At 64.7% G+C, this 18,420-nt stretch overlaps 4 protein-coding genes across 46 annotated transcripts; 3 read left to right on the forward strand and 1 right to left on the reverse strand.

Moving 5' to 3' along the window:
* Positions 1–38: 38 nt before the first annotated feature.
* GPT (glutamic--pyruvic transaminase) lies at positions 39–4,092 on the forward strand. 8 transcript variants are annotated; one of them, XM_081497418.1, is made up of 13 exons: positions 39–91; positions 628–739; positions 1,201–1,363; positions 1,612–1,701; positions 1,776–1,884; positions 2,063–2,196; positions 2,285–2,528; positions 2,684–2,763; positions 2,852–2,988; positions 3,104–3,278; positions 3,355–3,510; positions 3,606–3,718; positions 3,795–4,092. In XM_081497418.1, the coding sequence occupies exons 2-13, from the start codon at positions 696–698 to the stop codon at positions 3,883–3,885; spliced, it is 1,536 nt and encodes a 511-aa protein (XP_081353544.1). In that variant the 5' UTR covers positions 39–91; positions 628–695; the 3' UTR covers positions 3,886–4,092. The 8 variants fall into 8 exon arrangements, with proteins under 8 accessions (XP_081353544.1, XP_081353548.1, XP_081353551.1 ...); XM_081497422.1 differs by having other exon boundaries at positions 2,177–2,196; XM_081497425.1 differs by having other exon boundaries at positions 1,221–1,363.
* A 1,374-nt stretch (positions 4,093–5,466) lies between these two features.
* On the forward strand, positions 5,467–7,408 carry SLC33A2 (solute carrier family 33 member 2). Of its 2 annotated transcripts, XM_081497477.1 has the most exons (5): positions 5,467–6,394; positions 6,579–6,726; positions 6,806–6,930; positions 6,997–7,106; positions 7,190–7,408. In XM_081497477.1, exons 1-5 carry the CDS (start codon positions 5,719–5,721, stop codon positions 7,361–7,363), a joined length of 1,233 nt encoding a protein of 410 aa, XP_081353603.1. In that variant the 5' UTR covers positions 5,467–5,718; the 3' UTR covers positions 7,364–7,408. The 2 variants fall into 2 exon arrangements, with proteins under 2 accessions (XP_081353603.1, XP_081353604.1); XM_081497478.1 differs by lacking the exon at positions 6,806–6,930.
* Positions 7,409–7,473: 65 nt separating this feature from the next.
* On the reverse strand, positions 7,474–13,903 carry RECQL4 (RecQ like helicase 4). 13 transcript variants are annotated; one of them, XR_014055905.1, is made up of 23 exons: positions 13,788–13,903; positions 13,690–13,723; positions 13,466–13,566; positions 13,112–13,252; positions 12,226–12,809; positions 12,034–12,133; positions 11,830–11,956; positions 11,608–11,721; positions 11,391–11,510; positions 11,215–11,307; positions 11,001–11,137; positions 10,542–10,625; positions 10,289–10,462; positions 10,033–10,212; positions 9,820–9,961; positions 9,477–9,739; positions 9,112–9,397; positions 8,909–9,038; positions 8,663–8,829; positions 8,409–8,528; positions 8,175–8,328; positions 7,912–8,020; positions 7,474–7,821 (listed from the first exon to the last, which is right to left on the reverse strand). XR_014055905.1 is itself a non-coding variant. In XM_081497353.1 (23 exons), the coding sequence occupies exons 1-23, from the start codon at positions 13,869–13,871 to the stop codon at positions 7,697–7,699; spliced, it is 3,606 nt and encodes a 1,201-aa protein (XP_081353479.1). In that variant the 5' UTR covers positions 13,872–13,903; the 3' UTR covers positions 7,474–7,696. The 13 variants fall into 13 exon arrangements, 11 of the variants coding, with proteins under 11 accessions (XP_081353479.1, XP_081353477.1, XP_081353478.1 ...); XM_081497353.1 differs by having other exon boundaries at positions 8,409–8,589; positions 10,289–10,441; positions 11,391–11,507; XM_081497351.1 differs by having other exon boundaries at positions 8,409–8,589; positions 11,391–11,507.
* Positions 13,904–14,081: 178 nt separating this feature from the next.
* LRRC14 (leucine rich repeat containing 14) lies at positions 14,082–18,114 on the forward strand. 23 transcript variants are annotated; one of them, XM_081497446.1, is made up of 6 exons: positions 14,082–14,250; positions 14,585–14,716; positions 14,826–14,916; positions 15,810–16,160; positions 16,345–16,929; positions 17,029–18,114. In XM_081497446.1, exons 4-6 carry the CDS (start codon positions 15,832–15,834, stop codon positions 17,594–17,596), a joined length of 1,482 nt encoding a protein of 493 aa, XP_081353572.1. In that variant the 5' UTR covers positions 14,082–14,250; positions 14,585–14,716; positions 14,826–14,916; positions 15,810–15,831; the 3' UTR covers positions 17,597–18,114. The 23 variants fall into 23 exon arrangements, with proteins under 23 accessions (XP_081353572.1, XP_081353567.1, XP_081353582.1 ...); XM_081497441.1 differs by having other exon boundaries at positions 14,826–14,899; XM_081497456.1 differs by having other exon boundaries at positions 14,826–14,871.
* The last annotated feature ends 306 nt before the right edge of the window (positions 18,115–18,420 follow it).

Genomic DNA, 18,420 nt, shown 5'->3' on the forward strand with positions numbered 1-18,420 from the left:
GCTGGGCTCGTATCAGCCTGCGCTCCTGCTTGGGGGCTAGAGAGGCCTGCGCTCTGGGAGGCAGCGGTGGCCACGGAGCAGGAGGCGCGAGGTGAGAGGCCAGTTGCCTGGGCTCCGGTTTCCTCTCCCGCCCATGGGAGCTGAGGGGCCGGTGCGCCGCAGGCCTGCCCAGCTCCACTGAGAGGGTGCTCCCTGACCCTCGGCGAGGGGTCGGAGCCTGGGGCTGGGCAGGCCACATGGGGCCTATCGCTCCCTGCAGGGCCTTCGGAGGTGGGCCCTGAGGCTTATCACAACTCCCTTCCCACTCTCTGCACCAATCAGGAGCCTCAGGGAGGGGCCGCTTAGGTCACCCTGCCCCTGGTGCAGCCCAAGGGCAGCTCCAGGCTGGTACGTGTTTGGTGAAAGGGCAGGACAGCAGCCCAGAGCCTCAGAGGTGTCCCAAGGGCCCTGTGAAGGCGCGGAGCTGCCCTGCCCCCCACCAGCACCCCAACCCAGAGACTCCAGCCTTGCAGCACTGATGGGGGACCAAGGTCCAAACACAGGGCTCTTGCTGGCCCAGGCCTGGTCCCCAGTGCAGGAGGGCCAAGTGGAACCCGTGTCTGAAGCCTCGCTCCCCTCCCCCAACAGCCCCAAGTTTCCTGAGGCCTGGCTCAGTTACCTGGGAGACAGGCCTGCTCTGCTGGCCGGGAGCAAAGATGGGGGGTCCAAGAGGGCTGGGCCTCGGCCAAGCCCTACTGGGGTAACTATGCTGAGGCCCCGGGCCTCACTCCTGCTCGCTCGGGGCTTAGCCCTCCTGGTTCTGCAGACCCCTCAGGACTCTTAGCCCCCTCCCCGCCCCCAGGCCTCATCCCATGGAGCCTCAGGCACCTTCTGCCTGTCCCTGCCCCATGTGGGTCTCTTGCCCCCTGTCCTGGGGACGCTGGGCGGGCACCGGGCCTCACCCCAAGCCCCGCCTGCCTTCTCACCCACTCCCTGTGGCTCCCAGGGCAGAACTGTGCCCAGGCGGGCGGGGCCTGGCAGCCCGGCTCCTTCTTCAGCCTATTCTGTCCTCTCAGTGGGGCCAGCAGGCTGCAGCCAAGAGGGCACCCCCTTCCCAGGCTCCCCCTTCCCAGCCCTGGCCCACCAAGCCTGGACCGGCTGACCTCACCCCTGCTTCTGGATCTGCTGCCTCCTGAGCCTCCTTCCTGCCCATCTGAGCAGAGTCATGGCCTTGAGGGCAGGTGAGCACAGCCAGGAGGCAAATGGGCTGAAGGAGAAGGTGCTGACACTGGACTCCATGAATCCTTGTGTCCGGAGGGTAGAGTACGCGGTGCGAGGCCCCATTGTGCAGCGGGCCCTGGAGCTGGAGCAGGAGCTGCGCCAGGTATGGTCCTGGCCCCTGGACCTGCCGAGAGGGGCCCGGGCATCCCCCCCCCGACCCCTGAACCTCTGGGCCTGGCAAGAGGGCCCCGGCGGTCCCCCACCCCTCTCCTGTCCCACCCCCCACCACCCCGGGGCCTGGCAAGAGGGCCCTGGGCAGTCCTCCCCCCCCACACCTGCCCCCAGCCTTAGGAGACAAGGCCTGTGGAAGTGATAAGCTTCCCCTTCACTGCATACGCCACCTCCCTCCAGGGCATAAAGAAGCCCTTCACCGAGGTCATCCGTGCCAACATCGGGGACGCACAGGCCATGGGGCAGATCCCTATCACCTTCCCGCGCCAGGTGAGGCTCAGCGCTGCCCTGCACCCTCCCCCTACCAGCCTGTGGACCCTGGCCCCAGCACTCGCTCCTCCCAGGTCCTGGCCCTCTGCGTCCACCCCGATCTCCTGAACAGCCCTGACTTCCCCGACGACGCCAAGAGGAGGGCGGAGCGCATCTTGCAGGCGTGTGGGGGCCACAGCCTGGGTGAGCGCCAGAACCCGCCCAAGCCCTGGGGGTGGGGGAGCCTGAGCAGGAGCTGGAGGGAGGCTGTCCCGGTAGAGGGGTGGGCCCGCCGCTGGAAGGGGGCGGGTCTCCTCACGAGGGCAGCGAGGGGACCTCACTTGTCCCACCCCGACCTTCCTGCCCCGTCCCCCCCGCTCAGGGGCCTACAGCATCAGCGCTGGCGTCCAGATGATCCGCGAGGACGTGGCGCGGTACCTCGAGCAGCGCGATGGAGGCATTCCCGCCGACCCCAATAACATCTTCCTGTCCACAGGGGCGAGCGATGCCATTGTGGTAGGCAGGGGCCAGTGCGGGAAGCCACCGCGGCTCCTAGTGCGCAGCTGGGAGGGTCCACCAACCCCACCTCCCATCCCACCCGCAGACGGTGCTGAAGTTGCTGGTAACCGGCGAGGGTCGCACGCGCACGGGCGTGCTCATTCCCATCCCTCAGTATCCACTCTACTCCGCCGCGCTGGCCGAGTTCAACGCGGTGCAGGTGGACTACTACCTGGACGAGGAGCGTGCCTGGGCGCTCGACGTGGCCGAGCTGCGGCGCGCGCTGCGCCAGGCGCGTGACCACTGCCGCCCCCGCGCGCTCTGCGTCATCAACCCTGGGAACCCCACTGGTGCGCGACCCCACCCGTCCCCGCCCCGCCACCCCGGCCCGAACAGGCACCCCTGTCCGCCGCGCCTGGGTCAGCCTTCCCCTCCGCCCGCTGCCCTGCGCAGAGCAGAGCGCCCCCTCGGCTGACCCCGGACCTGTCGCACCCCTACGCCCCAGGGCAGGTGCAGACCCGCGAGTGCATCGAGGACGTGATCCGCTTCGCCTTTGAGGAGAGGCTTTTCCTATTGGCCGATGAGGTGCTGGAGGGGCGCCCGCGGGGAGGGGGCGGCGGGCTGCAGCGCACGCCCTGGTGACGCGGCCGCTGTCTCCCGGCCGCCCGTCCAGGTGTACCAAGACAACGTGTACGCCGAGGGCTCGCAGTTCCACTCGTTCAAGAAAGTGCTCACGGAGATGGGGCCGCCGTACGCGGCGCGACAGGAGCTCGCCTCCTTCCACTCGATCTCCAAGGGCTACATGGGCGAGTGCGTGCGGGCTGGGCCGGCTGGGCCCAGAACCTGGGCGGGGCCCGGGCTCTCTTCGCTGCCAGGCTGCCCTCTCCTTGCCGGCCCTGCCTCGACGCCCGCCTTCGCTTCGCAGGTGCGGCTTCCGCGGCGGCTACGTGGAGGTGGTGAACATGGACGCCGCGGTGAAGCAGCAGATGCAGAAGCTCCGGAGCGTGCGGCTGTGCCCGCCCACCCCGGGCCAGGTCCTCCTAGACGTGGCTGTCAGCCCGCCTGCTCCCTCTGACCCCTCCTTCGCGAGGTTCCAGGCGGTGAGTGGGCGGGGCCGCCGGCGTCGGGGCACCGCGCCTCGGCCTGGCTTGACCAACCCTCCCCCCTCGGCCGTAGGAGAGGCGGGCGGTGCTGGCCGAACTGGCGGCCAAGGCCAAGCTCACGGAGCAGGTCTTCAACGAAGCTCCCGGCATCCGCTGCAACCCAGTGCAGGGCGCCATGTATTCCTTCCCGCGCGTGCAGCTGCCCCCGCGTGCGGTGCAGCGCGCTCAGGTACGACGTGCGGGACTGACAGGCTGGGCAGGGCGCGCGGGGCCGGGGACGTTCTCCCTGACCGTCCCCTCCCATCCTCCCCCCGAACCCCCCAGGAGCTGGGCCTGGCTCCCGACCTGTTCTTCTGCCTGCGCCTCCTAGAGGAGACTGGCATCTGTGTGGTGCCTGGGAGTGGCTTCGGACAACGGGAAGGCACTTACCACTTTCGGTGAGGCCCTGCTTGCGCAGCCCCTCCCCTCGACCGCCACCGCCTTCGCCTTCGCTTACTTTCTTCCCTCTTTTAGGATGACTATTCTGCCCCCCATGGAGAAGCTGCGACCCCTGCTGGAGAAGCTGAGCCAGTTCCACGCAAAGTTCACCAGCGAGTACTCCTGAGGACCCGCCAGAGGCCGGAGGCCGGCCAGTAGGGACGACCTCCGACTGAGGGCACTCGGCCCTGGGGCCTCTGGACTTGCTCCTTCCTGCTGGCTGTGTGCCCGAGCTCCTGCCCCTCCGCAGGCCCTAATAAAGCAATGGGCTGGCCAGGCTGCTTGGAGGCTGCGTGCACACCCGTGTACACCTTCGCAGCCTGTCCACTCCTGACTGCGTTTCTGTATGGGTTCTGTGTAGGCCTGGGGGTCTGGGGGGGAATGGTCACGGAGGGTTTCCTGAGGAGTGGACATTCTTACAGGATGGAGCTGGCTGGATGCGAACTGGCAGAGTTGGCAGCGGGAAACTGACCTGAGTGACCGTGAGAGGGTGAGGAAGGTGTCTTGGTTCTCCAAATGGTGCAGGTGACAGTGGTTCTGCCACTTTTGACGGCTGGAGGAGGAACGATGTTGGCTAAGGGGTGGGGGCAGGAAGGGCACATGGGTCACTTTTATCATGCTGTGTGTGGAGTGTGTGACATCCACGTGCAAATGCAGTCCTTGAGCTGGAAAAGAGCTGGGGCAGGTTTGGGGGAAGAGAGCTCAGAAAATGGTGAGGAAGAGTTGCCCTTTGGAGCACTAGCCTGAAGGACCCAGGCTGGGGACTGACCCAGGTGGGCAGCCAACAATAAGTCCTTGACACGGGCCCTCAAGGACGAGCACCTACTATCACTGTTGTGGGTCCTCTGTGGTGGGCACTTTAGTCCCCATTTCACAGAAGAGGAAACCTGGGCCCCCAAAATGCCTAGAAATGACAGGAAACTCACTCTACATGGCCTCGATAGCTGACCAAGGGTCTTGGCTCAAGTGCCTATGAGTTGGTTTAAGGGTTGGCTGGCTTCAGAGACCCACAGGCTTGGGGAGACTACTGGACAAGGTCCCAGCTCAGCTCGGGAGGGGGTTCTTAACCACAGTGCATGCTCCACTAGCTCCCCTGGGCCTCAGGTGTCCTCAAGTATCAGCACAGCTCTGAGCTGGGGAGGCTGTGTGAGACCCCGCACTCAGGCTCGGGTTTCCCCTTGGGGGGCAAGGACCCACACCCCCACCCACCCACCCCCGCCCCCCGCTCAGGCCAGCTGGAGCCTAGACAGGCTCTCTGGCCTCCTCACTGGACACGAGGGCTTTTGGAGCAGCAGCCGAATGCATCCTTGGGATGAACAGGGCTCAGGCCTTTCCCACAAGCGCCGGCCTTCCACGACCCTCTTCAGCCACCGGCCTACAGAGGGCGCTGAGACCACGAGCTCAGGGAGCTGAGGGGCACCGGAGCCAAGGAAGCAGCCGCAGACAGTGGGGCTTGAGACGACTGGTTCTCTGTGGGGGCTGCTAGGCGACCCAGCGGAACCTGCAGCCACCAGGGCCCAGGTGGGACACCTGCGGCACTTTCGGAAGCTGACGGGCTTCTGGGAGCCAGATCAGACGGCCGGGGAGGGACCTGAATGGACCCCGGTTTCCGACGTTCCAAGCCAGTCGGCCACCGGGGGCGCGCGCGGGCTGTCGGCGCTCTAGCCCGCTCGTGTCCTCTATGGCCGCCTCGTTTCCAGGCTGCGCTGTGGCGCGCGAGGGCTACCCAGCCCCGCCACCGAGACAGCCAGCTCCTCGGGGACCCGAAGGCGCGGTCGCGGATGCCAGCGTGGCCACCCCTGACCCAGCCCGTCATGCCGCTGTGTGACGCCTAACCCCGTCGCGACTCGACCGGACCGGACTCCCTGGGAACGGCCCTGCCCCTGCTCTTAGTGGCACCCCTCATCCCACCCGTCTGGCCTTGAACGCGGCCCCCACCCCAGGGCCGCGCCCCCTGGCCATGCGCGGGAAGCTGCTCCCTCTGGCCGGCCTCTACCTGGTGCAGGGCCTGCCCTACGGCCTGCAGTCAGGCCTGCTCCCCGTGCTGCTGCGCGCCCGCGGCCTTTCCCTGACGCGCGTGGGGCTGGCCAAGGCGCTGTACGCGCCGTGGCTGTTCAAGCTCGTTTGGGCCCCGCTGGTAGACACGTGGGGCTCCCCAAGGGGCTGGCTGGCGCTCAGCACGGCTGCCCTGGGCCTGGTGTGCGGGCTGCTGGCAGCCCTGCCTCCTGCCGGCGGGGCCGCGCTGCCTGTCCAGGTGGCGGCACTGCTTCTGCTACTGAATTTGGCTGCGGCTGTGCAGGACGTGGCTCTGGACATGCTGGCCGTGAGGCTCCTGGAGCCGGCCGAGCTGGGCCCCGGCAATACTGTGCAGGTGGTTGCTTACAAGCTGGGGGCCGCGCTGGCCAGCGGCGGGCTGCTGGCCCTCTTGCCTGCGCTCTCCTGGACACTGCTGTTCCTGCTCCTGGCCTCCACCTACTGGCTGGCCGCGGCTGCGGCCTGGGTGGCACCAGCCCTGCGACAGCCGCTCGCACCCCTGCTCTCAGCACACCCCAGCCCCAGCCTGCACCTTCAGCAGGACTTGCTGGCCGTGCCTGGGACCCTGTGGACAGCAGGCTTCGTGCTCACCTACAAATTGGGTGAGTCAGGCAGTAGCACGGGTGGGTCCCCAGAACTGGTGCAGGACTGCCTTCCCTCTGTGGGGTCTGACCTGAGGGCTGTCTGCTGGCTTCTGTGGCTCAGCAGAGGCAGGGCTGGGGGAGCATGAATGAGGCCAAGGTGGAGAAGCAGGGCAGGCCGCCCATACTGACTTTCTCTCCACAGGTGAGCAGGGTGCCAGTGGCCTGTTCCCACTGCTTTTGCTGGACGGTGGCATCTCCACCCCAGAGCTGGGGCTGTGGAATGGTGTGGGTGCTGTGCTCTGCTCCATCGCCGGTTCATCCCTGGGTGGGGTCCTGCTGGCCAGGCGTTGGTGAGCCCCTCAGTGCACCCTACCCACTTGCTCCCCTCTCCTTCCCTGTACCCTCTGACCTGCCCCGTCTCCCCCTCAGGCCGCCACTGCCCCTCCTGAGGTCAGTGCTTCAGTTCCATCTTGGGGGCCTGGCTTTCCAGACTACCCTGCTCTTCCAGCTGAATAGCCCCAGAGCCAACCCTGTCCCTGGCACTGTTCTGAGAGGTGAGGGGTGGGCCACAGCGGGGAGGAGCCTGGGGTCCTGGGCCCTACTGACCCCCACTCTCCCAGGGGCAGCCCTGCTGAGCCTCTGTCTGCAGCACCTCCTGGGGGGCTTGGTCACAACCACCACCTTCACCATGATGATGCGCTGCAGTCAGCTGGCACCCAGTGCCCTGCAGGTGAGGGACATGGCTGCAACATTGGGGGCTCTGGGCCTGGAGTCCAAGCAGGCCTGATGTAACATCCTCCCTCCATCCCACAGGCCACACACTACAGTCTCCTGGCCACTCTGGAGCTGCTGGGGAAGCTGCTGGTGGGCACGCTAGCGGGAGCCCTGGCCGATAGCCTGGGGCCACGCCTCTGCTTCTCTCTCTTCTTAGCTCTCTCAGCCATCCCCATGCTGTACCTGGGCTTTGCGCCCAGCACCCTGGCCTGAGCTGGAAGGCCGGACTTATCAATAAAGTGGAGTGTGCTTCTGGGACAGGTGCTGTGCAGAGTCATCCCCAGACTATGGGGTTGTTCCCAGGGGAAGGAAGGATCCTGAAAACAACTCAAGCAGCTTTTATTCTGCACTTTGGGGCCTCCCTGCTCCTGTACTCCTGATGGTGGGCTGTGTTCGGGGTGGTGGGTTACTGTCCTGATCACTGCATCCCCCTCCATCTTTACCCTGAGGACCTACTACACCCGCCACCCCCATGCTGTGGTCTTGCAGCCCCTCTCAGGCCCCTGTGTGAGACATGGGGGCACTGGGTCCTCTGCGGGAGGGTGGTCAGCGGCCCCACAGCAGGAGCTCCTGCGTGGCCAGGTGCACGAGAGCAGGGAAGCTCAGGTGCAGGTACTTCCTCCAGAAGCGCCGGTCCCGCCCAAACACCTGGGCCGGATAGCAGGGGCTCCCTGCAGGGGGAGGAGAAGCGGCTGAGGATTCTGGGCCAGGTGTGCCCCCAGCCCCCACCTCCCTCAGGGCTAGGCCTCCCAGGTCCGCACCGATGCCATGGAAGACCCGGGCCACAGCCCTGCCTGAGAACTGCTGCTCTGGCCAGGAGGACAGGAGCTGGCGGATGTCCCAGCGGATCTGGTCTTCCCAGTCCTGGAGCTGTGGGGGGCATAGTCAGGCCAGCCCGGCCTCCACTGCTTGCTCTTCTGCACAGCTCAGTGTTGCGCATGGCTTGCCACGGCGCCAGGAGGCGCGTGTGTGCCCGCAGATGGGCACATACTCTGCAGCCACCTCTCTGGGCCCTCACACTCACCCTGTCCTGTCCCAGCTCAGGGTCGTCCTCTGCCTCCAGGCCCCCCAGCTGCTTTGACTCTTCCTCAAAGTAGTGACTAAGCAAGGCCTTGAGCCTGCTGCTGCACTCCCAGGCGGGCTGCTCCAGGCATGGCCCGCAGCTGGGGAAGGCCACGCTGGGGAAGGAAGAGCCTGTCAGAGGGGCCTGCCTGGGGCAGGGTGGGGTGGCCCAGGCCCTGCCCACCTCCTCGTGCACCTGTGAAAAGTCCGGAAGGTGTGGTGCAGGCGGGCCAGGGCCTCGCGCTCTCGGGCCTGCACACGGCCGTGCAGGAAGTCGCAGATCTGGTCCCTCTCCTGGGCCGTCAGGTCCCCCGGGCTGTGCAGGTGGAAGGCCGTCTCCCTGAACTCCACCAGCACCCCTGTGCCCTGTGGCACACCTGCCAGATAGGGTGTCAGAAACTGGCGGAGGGGTGGGGAGCGGGTGGCAAGCGGGGCTGGGGGTGGGCACACCTGTCCCAGGCTCTGGGTCCCACTGCAGCTGGAGGAGAGCCTGCCGCACAGGGCTCAGCTCCCAGCCCATAGAGTCCGCCAGCTCGACCAGATCCAGCTCCACAGAACTGCATCCCCTCCTCATGTCGGGGTACTGCTGGGCCAAGCACAGAGCCAGTGGGGGGCACCTGTGCCAGGGGGGGCGGCGTGTGATCGGCAGCCCTGTCCTCTGTCCCCATCGACAGCTCAGGTAGGACATGTGCTCACCTGCGGGCCAGGGCCTGGAGCTGGGTGGGGCCCCCGGGCCAGCACAGGTGGCAGCGGGCATAGGTGGGTGCCAGCAGCTTCAGCCAGCGCTGTGGGTGCAGCTCCAGGTAGCACAGCAGTGTCTCAATGGCTGCGGGCAGAGCAGAGCTCACTCGGGGCCTGTGGGACCCCCCAGCCCCACCGCACATGCCCCTGCTCCTCACCCTCCTCCGGCATATCCAGGGCCTGCATGGTTGGCTGCACTGGGAGCACCCGCTCGTGGCCCGGGCACCGGGGTGTGTGTAGGATGCTGGACTGGCCAGGATCCTGGGTGCTCACAGCCACAGGGGACTCAGCTAAGCGCACTTCCCCACTCCTGCCGCCCTCCTGTTCTGCGGGCCGCCGGGCACAAGCGCAAGGAGGGAACACGCGCTGCACCAGCCTCTTCACAGTGAGGAAATCCACAGCATTGGCGTGCACATGTCTGCGCAGCTCCCGCAGGTCCTCGCCCTGAGGCAGCGTGGTGTGAACGTGGGGTACAGCCCCGGGCGGGGTTGGGGGAAATGTGAGGGGTGGGGTGGGCACCCACCTGGGGCCGGAGGAAGAGGTGGCAGTGTGCCGGCTGCCCATCACGCCCCGCGCGGCCCACCGCCTGCACGTAGCTCTCAAAGCTGGGGGGCAGCCCCAGGTGCAGCACAGCCCGCACGTCCGGCCGGTCTAGCCCCATCCCGAAGGCTACCGTGGCCACCACCACGCGTAGCCGGCCCTCCATGAAGGCCCGCTGCACCCGCCGCCGCTCACGGCTGCACAGGCCAGCGTGGTAGGCCTCGGCCACAGCCTCCAGCGCTTGGCCTGCAGAGAAGACACAGGGCAGTCAGGCGGGGCGTGTGCCTGGGGCGCATCTGTTGGGCGCAGGCTTGCCTCCACCTCACCGTGGGGCCCCATGTCCCGGGCCTCCCGCAGGCAGGTGCGCAGCAGGGCGGCGACACGCTCCGTGTCCTCTCGCCTGTGGCAGTAGATGATGACGGAGTCCAGAGCCTGGAAACGGTCACTCCGCAGCAGCGTCACCAGCGCCTGTGGGGACGAAGGTCACTGCAGAGAGCTGGGAGGCAGGGCCGCCGCCAGGCCCACGCACGCACGCTTACCTGGTCCAGGTCCCTGTCCGAGGACACAGAGAGGTGTAGGTTGGCAGGGATGGTACCTGGCCCTCTGAGCACGGACTCCTCGGTCACACCCAGGTGCCAGGCCACGTCGAGGGCAGTGCTGCGTGTGGCCGTGGCTGTGAGGCCCAGGAAACAGTTGACACCCATCCGTTCCCGCAGCATCTGTGTGCAGGGGAGTGGTTAAACAGCCAACCTACCCTCCCTGGTCTGCTCACTGCCCCACCCACCCAAGGCTCACCTGACAGACACGCAAGTAACAGGGCCGGAAGTTGTGGGACCACTGCGAGAGGCAGTGGGCCTCGTCGAGACAGGCAAAGGCGATCGGCGGCAGCTGAGTGAGGAGGGTGCCGCCCCTGGCCCCGACCAGCGCCTCTGGGCTCAGCATCAGCACCTGCACACGGGCCGCGCGAGCCTGAGGAGGCCCGCTGGTCAGCAGCGGCACCCGGCTCCGCCCGCTGCTCGGCCTGTCTGGCCCTGGGAGGCCCCCTCACCTTCTGCAGGGCAGAGTCCCGTTGCTTCTTGGTCATCCCTGAGTGAATGCAGGCCCCCTTCAAGCTGGGGGGCAGGCCAGAGAGCTGCAGGTACAGGAGCACAGCCTGTTGCATGGCCCTGGCCCTTTCCCAAAGGCCTTCCAGCATGGTTTCACCCAACAACTACTGCTGGCTCCCCTCCAGGCCCTTTGCGGGGGCAGAGTCCAGAGCTACCTGTGGGCCTTGACTGAGGCACACTGAGGATGGGTCCCAGTGGGGGTGCTCCTACCAAGCTGCTCCTCTGGTGGGTGGGACTGGGTCTTTGGGCCACTGCCAATTTGTGGACAGAGTGGACAAGGGCCTGATAACATGCAGCTCTGGGGTGGGGGTGGGGCAAGAAACAGCAGCCCAAGTGGGTCGGCAGAGCCATGGATACCAGTCCTTGCCTTTTGCATGTGTCCATCGGCCCTGTCCACCTACCTGGTCATCCATGAGTGACATGAGAGGAGAAATGACCAAGGTGAGGCAGGGGCTTCGCCGGAAGTAGAGCAGCGCTGGGAGCTGGTAGCACAGGGACTTACCAGCCCCCGTGGGCAGTACCAGCAGGGTGGACATACCTGAGTGTGACCAAGAGTCAAGACAGCCGTCCTGCAGCCTGGCCTCAGCCCCACCATGCTCCTGCCAGCCAACTCACCAGACAGGATCCGCATGACCACACGCTCCTGCCCAGGGTAGAAGGTTTGGTGTCCCAGTTGCTCCAGGGCTTGAAATACCTCAGCCGGCGTGTCTGTGGACACAGGTGTCAGTCAGCTCGGCTCTGAGTCGTCCTAACCCTTCCATCCAGGCCTGGGCTGTTAGGCATCTGCTGACCTGCCACCTGACCCGAGGGCCCCGGTGGGTAGAGTGGAGGCACGGAAAGAGGCGGACAGGGTGCCATGGGCATGGGCACCAGCAGCTCAGGCGCCCCAGGCTCAGTGTCGTCTTCGCCTGCTGAAAACAGATGAACAGAATAGGAACCTGGGCTGGTCTGGCATCATAGTACCAAGAAAGCAACTTGCTACAGCCTCTCCTCCACCTCTTCACTCACCAGAGAGTTGGCAGCAAGCTGCAGCTGTCCTCAGGGACGCTTCCTGTAACATGGGCTGGGTCTGTACGCCATCTGCAGCCTTGACATCCTCCTTCTGAGGGGCCAGGAGAGGTTCTGGACCAGAAGCAGGGAGTTAGTAGGGCCTTTGCTTGAGCCAGAATTGCCTCCCCAAAGAGCACGACACCCCTGTAAGCAGGCTGGAGTCCAGGGCAGAGGCCTCACCGGGCTGAGGGTATCGAGATGCCCAGTGGCTGAGCTGCCCACGCTGGGAAGAAGAATCCTGGGCTGGGGCTCTGGGCTGACCACCCCCAAAACACTCCCCTTTTTTTTGCCACTTCTGCTTCCATGCCTGGTTAGGAACACAAAAGAGGGTCACAGGGCGAGCAGCAGGGCAGGTGGGAGGAGCACCTGGTACCACCTCCTCACCTGTTTGCGAAGGAGCCTGCTCCGCAGGGCCCGGCCCCGCACATAGCATCGCTGCTTCATGTTCAGCCGCACATAGTTCCCCCCGTCCTGGATGGCAGATCTGGAAGAAATGCACAGTTCGGCAGTGCCCACAGCCCTCTCCACACTGGCTCAACTGAGGGCAGCCTCGCTGGGAGGTTACAGCAATGATACCTGGAGGCTGGCATCCTGCCTGGGGGCTGTGCCTTCACAGGCTGCTCTGGACAGTCCCCAGCTCCCTCAGGCAGGGGTCCTGCTTGGTCGGTGCCCTGCTGGGTCTGTGCAAGGCTTCCCTCCAGCTCCCCACTCTGTCTCCGCTTCTTGCCTTGACGGTCACCAGGCTGACACTTCCCTGCACTGACACCAGCTGCTGGTAGGGCTGGAGCCTCTGGGCCTTGCAAAGGCACCTCAGGACCAGCACTGGGGCTGAGAACAGACACAACAGCTGGAGTCAGAAGCTGTGAATCCTCTGCACCCAGGCCAGGCTGGCAGGTCCTGGGAACCTCCAGAAAATCTGGGGTCCTGTTGTGACACCGTTGCAGCCAATCAGGGTCAAGGGAGCCCAGTCGCAGGCTCAGGGATGCCCTCAGCTGCTGGAGCCGGCCTGGCCTCAGCTGGGGCCTGGGAGGCTGAGGGAGCACCTCATTGACGTTTTCTGGAGAGATGGGGGCAGCTGCTGTGCCTGGTGGCTCCGGTGAAGGGATCTTGGAGGAGGATCTTTGTGCAAGCTGGGGTATTCGGCCCAGGGCTGACCTAGCCTGGGAGGGAGACAAGCAAGCAGGAACTCAGGCCCTTGGGGTGCTACAGACTCATATGTACTGGAGGCCCCACCTGTAACAGCTGGGTAAAGTGAGAAGCAAAAGGCTGGGACATAAAGGAAGCTGAGGGTAGAGGCTGACCTTGAGCTCCTCTGAGGAGCTGTGCTGGCTGTATGCACAGGTGAGCATGTGACTACCTGTGAGAGACTTGATAGGGATGGGTATCTGGTAATTCTGCCTGGGGCCACCTGCAGCTCTGGACCCAGGCTGGATACACTGTCTGCAGGGCCCTCAACCCTTACCTGCAGACTGCCCTTTAGGTTGGCCTTAAGCCTCTTCCCATAGTCCTGCGCAGACTCCTCAGGGCTCCACCTTGATGAAGGCTGGGGACTCTGGGTCGCAGCCCGATTCAAGTGGTGCCCCCAGCAACTGGGCTCCAACATCTGCAGGAGACAGTAGAGACCTAAACCACTCGAGAACCTGGTGTGCGAGGGGGAACAGAGATGTCTCCACCCCCGAGAAAACCGAGAAGGGGCTGCCCTTCCTCCACGCCCCCCCTTCCCCTGCTCTGTGCTCCACAGAGGTTGGGTCATGACTCCTCCCAGGTCCGGCATACAGGATGTTGACCCAGAGGTTGGGATGTCGAACCCAGTTACCTGCTTGGCCGCCGCGGGAAGCGACTGCCCCGAGCCGTGAAGCTCGAGGCCGCCGGCCTGGCCCAGTGCTTCCTTCAGGGAGCGGTACTCTCGGTACAGCGCTGAGAGCGGAGTCGGGGGATTAGAGTTGAGGAGTCAGGATTCCCCTGGGAAGGGGCGTGGAGGCCTCCTGCCTCCGGCCCACGGCCTTGGCTACTCCCTCCACCCCGCGCCCGCGGGCTCACCGCGGGTCTCCTCGGGCGCCGCTTCCACGTCTTCCTGTAAAAGGAACGCGTCAGGCGGATGCCGCGCCCTCAGCTCCCCGCCCACGGGCAGCCCGCACCTTGCCAGGCCGCCGCCCGCTCCGCCGCCGAAACGCGCCCTCCCACGCCTGCAACCGCTCCCGCACGTCCTGCAGCCTCTCCATGGTCGCCGGAAGCTTGGCGCCCCGCGAATCTCCCGCCTAGAGGGCGATGCCAACCGCCAGCCAATGGGGACGGTCGGCGGCGTTGGCGGCGTAACACCGCGGCGGCCCCCGGGCTGGGGCAGCCAATCCGCGGGGCTCTGCTGAAGCAACCAATGAGGTGCGTTTACGTCATCGCGGCGCGCGACGTGCAGGCGGGGCGCGACGTACGGCGAGGCGGGGTCGGCGGCGGTGGCAGAGGCTTGGGTCCGGGTGAGCGCGGGCTACCTGCTGGGGACGGAGCACGGCGGCTTGCGGCTCCTTCTCTGCCTGGCCGCACAAGGAGGGTGCGGGCACTCGGGGCGGCGCCACACCGGAGGCGGAGGTGGAGGCGGAGGCGGAGGTGGAGGCGGAGGCGGAGGCGGGGGCGGGGGCGGGGGCGGGGGCGGGGGACCCGGGCGGGGCGGCTGCGGGAAGGGGAAGACCCGAGTCGTTTGCCGAGCTGAGCGGCCTTGGGTCCTGGGGGCCGACGGTCCGTCTTCGAGAGGCAGACCCCACCAGAGAGACGGAGGGCTTCGAATTGACGGGGTCCCGCCGCTGGAGGCCCGGAGGAGCCGTGCGGGGGCGTCTTCAGGGAAACGCTGGAGCGGTGGGCCGGTGGGAGGGGGCGGCGGCCACCACGCCGAGACTCCTCCCATAGTGACCACACTGGCTGCTTTCATTTTCTCTTGTGACAGGTGCTCGGTTGGTCTGTCCTGTCACAGCGAGGTATGAATCGTCCTCGCGAGATTTGCCCTCAGGCAGAGCAAGACCGAGGTTTGACGTCCCGGGCTTCTCAGGAACCAGCGTCCTAAGGACTTGTGTATGAGGTCCGCAAGAGCTGGGGCTCGGGCCAGGCTGCCACCCTTCCCAAGCTCGTTACCCGGGCTGTGACCTTTGTCTGGCAAGGCCTAGGTCTTAATTTCCTAACATTTTCAGGGAAGTGGCCTGGAGGCAGTTTTGAGGATGAGGTGCCTGGCACACAGTAAGTCAGCAGCAGAGCTGACATGCAGGTACCTTGTGGCCTCAGGTATCTCTTTTGTGCTTCTTGTCAGCTTGGATATACGTTTGACAGCTGTCTCTACCCATCTCAGGAAAGGCCCCTAGTTTGGGGTCTTTGAATCCCATGGGTTTGATACTTGTCCACTTAACATGGTTCTCCAGGGAAAAGAGACATTTACACAGGTGGCAAGGACCTCGATGGGTGAGGCATTCTTTCTTTCTGTAAATCTCTAAGGGTCTCCACGCCTGACAGTGCTCCGGAAAGATAGTAGTCAGAACATGTTGAGGGCTTGGGTTACTCTAGCTCTTCAGACTCCGAGTTCACTGGGTTCTGGTCCTTTCTACTTGTCCTGCTGTTTATTAAACTATATCTATAGTTTCAACTACTCTTTGCTGTGCTGTGCAGAATCCAAGGGCAGCCTGTAGGAGCTTGTGAGGCGGCTGAGAGAGGGTGCTGTGATGCACCTTCCAGCCCCTGGGATTATCTCATCCTTCTAGTGCTTGGCCAGGGGTGAGGGTGGTGGGTGGGGGTTGGCTTTTTCCTATGTTTAAGAAGGGGAGGATCTCTTGATAAGTGGCTTTGTGATTTGGAAGGCCTGAAAAACAGATGGTGTGCCCTGCAGAGCAGCAGCCATCAAAGCACACCTAGACAGGCTGGTCATCTCTGGTGCCTTGCTGTTTATATGCTGCTTGGTGGCTCTGTCTCCCTAGAGAGGCCCCCATGCTTCTGGGGGCCCAGGATGGAGGGTGGCCTTGTTCTCCTTTCTCCTTCACTCAGCCTATTGCGAGGCATCTAGCACTTGCTCATCAGAGCCATGGTTCTCTGCTCTGGTCCGAGCACCAGGCTGAACTTTTCCACTACCAGCATGGAGGGTGTGGGGCTGGAGTCTGTCCTCCCCACTGAAGGGCACTTCCCTGCAGGTGACCTGCCTGGCCCAGCGCCATGCACACCCTCGTGTTCCTGAGCACACGGCAGGTGCTCCAGTGCCAGTCGGCTGCCTGCCAGGCCCTGCCCCTGCTGCCGCGAGAGCTTTTCCCCTTGCTGTTCAAAGTGGCCTTCATGGACAAGAAGACGGTAGTGCTGCGTGAGCTGGTGCACACTTGGCCTTTCCCACTGCTCAGCTTCCAGCAGCTGCTGCAGGAGTGTGCCCACTGCAGCCGAGCCCTGCTGCAGGAGCGGCCTAGCACAGAGAGCATGCAAGCCGTGATCCTGGGCCTGACTGCCCGGCTCCACACCCCGGAGACTGAGGCTGGCACGCAGCCCCTCTGCAGGTATGTGCTCACTGGAGGGACCTTCAGGCCTGGTAGGGGGATGCAGAGTGGGTCCCCCAAGAGGTTCCAGGCTGGTGCAAGGGCTCAGTGCAGAAATAGGCCTGTTGCTTCTGTCCCAAGGTGGCTGGGAGTGGGTGTGGGCTCTGTTCCCTTGTCTCCTGCCTCAGCCAACCTATGCTCCTAGGAAGCATGCGCTGCGGGTGCTGGATATGACGGGCCTCCTGGATGACGGCGTGGAGCAGGACCCTGGCACCATGAGCATGTGGGATTGCACGGCAGCTGTGGCCCGCACGTGCATCGCACAGCAGCAGGGCAGGACTGCAGAGCCTGGCCTGGCCCCTGTTCCTGTGGAGGTGCGTGTGGACCTCCGGGTGAACCGGGCTTCCTATGCATTCTTGCGGGAGGCACTCCGCAGCAGCGTAGGCAGCCCGCTGCGGCTCTGCTGTCGGGACCTGCGGGCTGAGGACCTGCCCATGCGCAATACCGTGGCCCTGCTGCAGCTTCTGGATGCAGGCTGCCTGCGCCGCGTGGACCTGCGCTTCAACAACTTGGGCCTGCGTGGCCTATCTGTCATCATCCCACACGTGGCCCGCTTCCAGCACCTGGCCAGCCTGCGGCTGCACTATGTGCATGGGGACTCTCGGCAGCCCTCCGTGGACGGTGAGGATAACTTCCGCTACTTTCTGGCCCAGATGGGCCGCTTCACCTGTCTGCGGGAGCTCAGCATGGGCTCTTCTCTCCTCTCAGGGCGGCTGGACCAGCTGCTCAGGTGAGTGGACCCTGCTATGGCCCTGCCTCTCCCTTACCTCCAGCAGACCCTCCCCTGGCTCTGCCTATTTGTGACCCCTTGTGTCCCCACCCCCCCCAGCACCCTGCAGAGCCCCCTGGAGAGCCTGGAGCTAGCCTTCTGTGCCCTGCTGCCTGAGGACCTGCGTTTCCTGGCACGGAGCTCCCATGCTATCCACCTCAAGAAGTTGGACCTGAGTGGCAATGACTTGTCTGGGAGCCAGCTGGAGCCCTTCCAGGGTCTGTTGCAGGCAGCAGCAGCCACACTGTTGCACCTCGAGCTGACCGAGTGCCAGCTTGCTGATACCCAGCTGCTGGCCACACTCCCTGTGCTAACTCGTTGTGCTAGCCTCCGCTACCTCGGCCTCTATGGCAACCCACTGTCCGTGGCAGGGCTCAGGGAGCTACTGCGGGACTCAGTGGTGCAGGCTGAGCTGCGCACAGTGGTGCACCCTTTCCCCGTGGACTGCTATGAGGGCCTGCCCTGGCCACCACCTGCCTCTGTCCTCCTGGAAGCTTCCATCAATGAGGAGAAGTTTGCCCGTGTGGAGGCTGAGTTGCACCAGTTGCTACTGGCCTCAGGCCGTGCACACGTGCTCTGGACCACAGACATCTACGGGCGCCTGGCTGCAGACTACTTCAGCCTGTGACCTCCAGGCTCTGGGTGAGAGGTTGTCCCGGGGTCCAGGGCTGCTGGAGGCCCCTTGCCCCTTGGGTAGGCAGAGCCTATCCTGGAACCCTGCTGGAGGCCTGACACAATGGCAGAGGCCTCTGATTTCTTTGCCCCAGGGCTTGCCTTGAGCCTCCCCATGCTTTCTGCAGCACCGTGTGCAGTTTGTCCTGCGCCTGCTCCCCTGGCTGGTTGACCATCTGTGGGCCCGAGGGCTGGATTCCAGGCCTACATGGCCCTGCTTGGTTTGGCTGCACTTAGCTGCCCTTCAGTGTCTTGGGGTCTTCAAGCTGAGAGATGATGTTTTCCTCTAGGCCCTCCCCAAGAGCAGATTGCTCTGGGTTGGAAGTGGGGACAGGGGCCTACTTCACGGAGGGTTGGGATCTTAGGCACTCTGGGGCCTCTTACCTCTTCTGGGTTTTGGTGCCAGAGGGTGTCTTAAAGGTACAAACGTGCAGTGTGCTTAGAACTTAAATCTGTGACTTTTTTCTGCCCTAATTGGTTAGAGTGAGTTGTCTCCTGTTCTGTCATCCCCAGCCTGGTCACTGGGGACCGTGTCTTTGGTTTGCTTCCTCTCCGTTTTACTGGGCATGTCCACAATCGGTCCTCTCCCACATCTCAGAGGTCCAGGCCTACAAAAGGGCGGTGGGACCAGAGGCAGACCCGCAGAGCTGGAGGTTGGGTTAATTTGGGAAGTGGGGGAATCATTTCTGGAGGGTCTCAGTCGGGTGTTGGGAGCCTACCTTTGGGCACCCTCCGTTCGCGTCCCAGGACTTTGATTCGCAGGGGTCCGCAGGTGCTCCC

This window comes from Giraffa tippelskirchi, chromosome 6 (genome assembly GCF_054371585.1).
Source record: "Giraffa tippelskirchi isolate mGirTip1 chromosome 6, T2T-mGirTip1v1.2.pri, whole genome shotgun sequence".
Classification (NCBI taxonomy): Eukaryota; Metazoa; Chordata; class Mammalia; order Artiodactyla; family Giraffidae; genus Giraffa; species Giraffa tippelskirchi.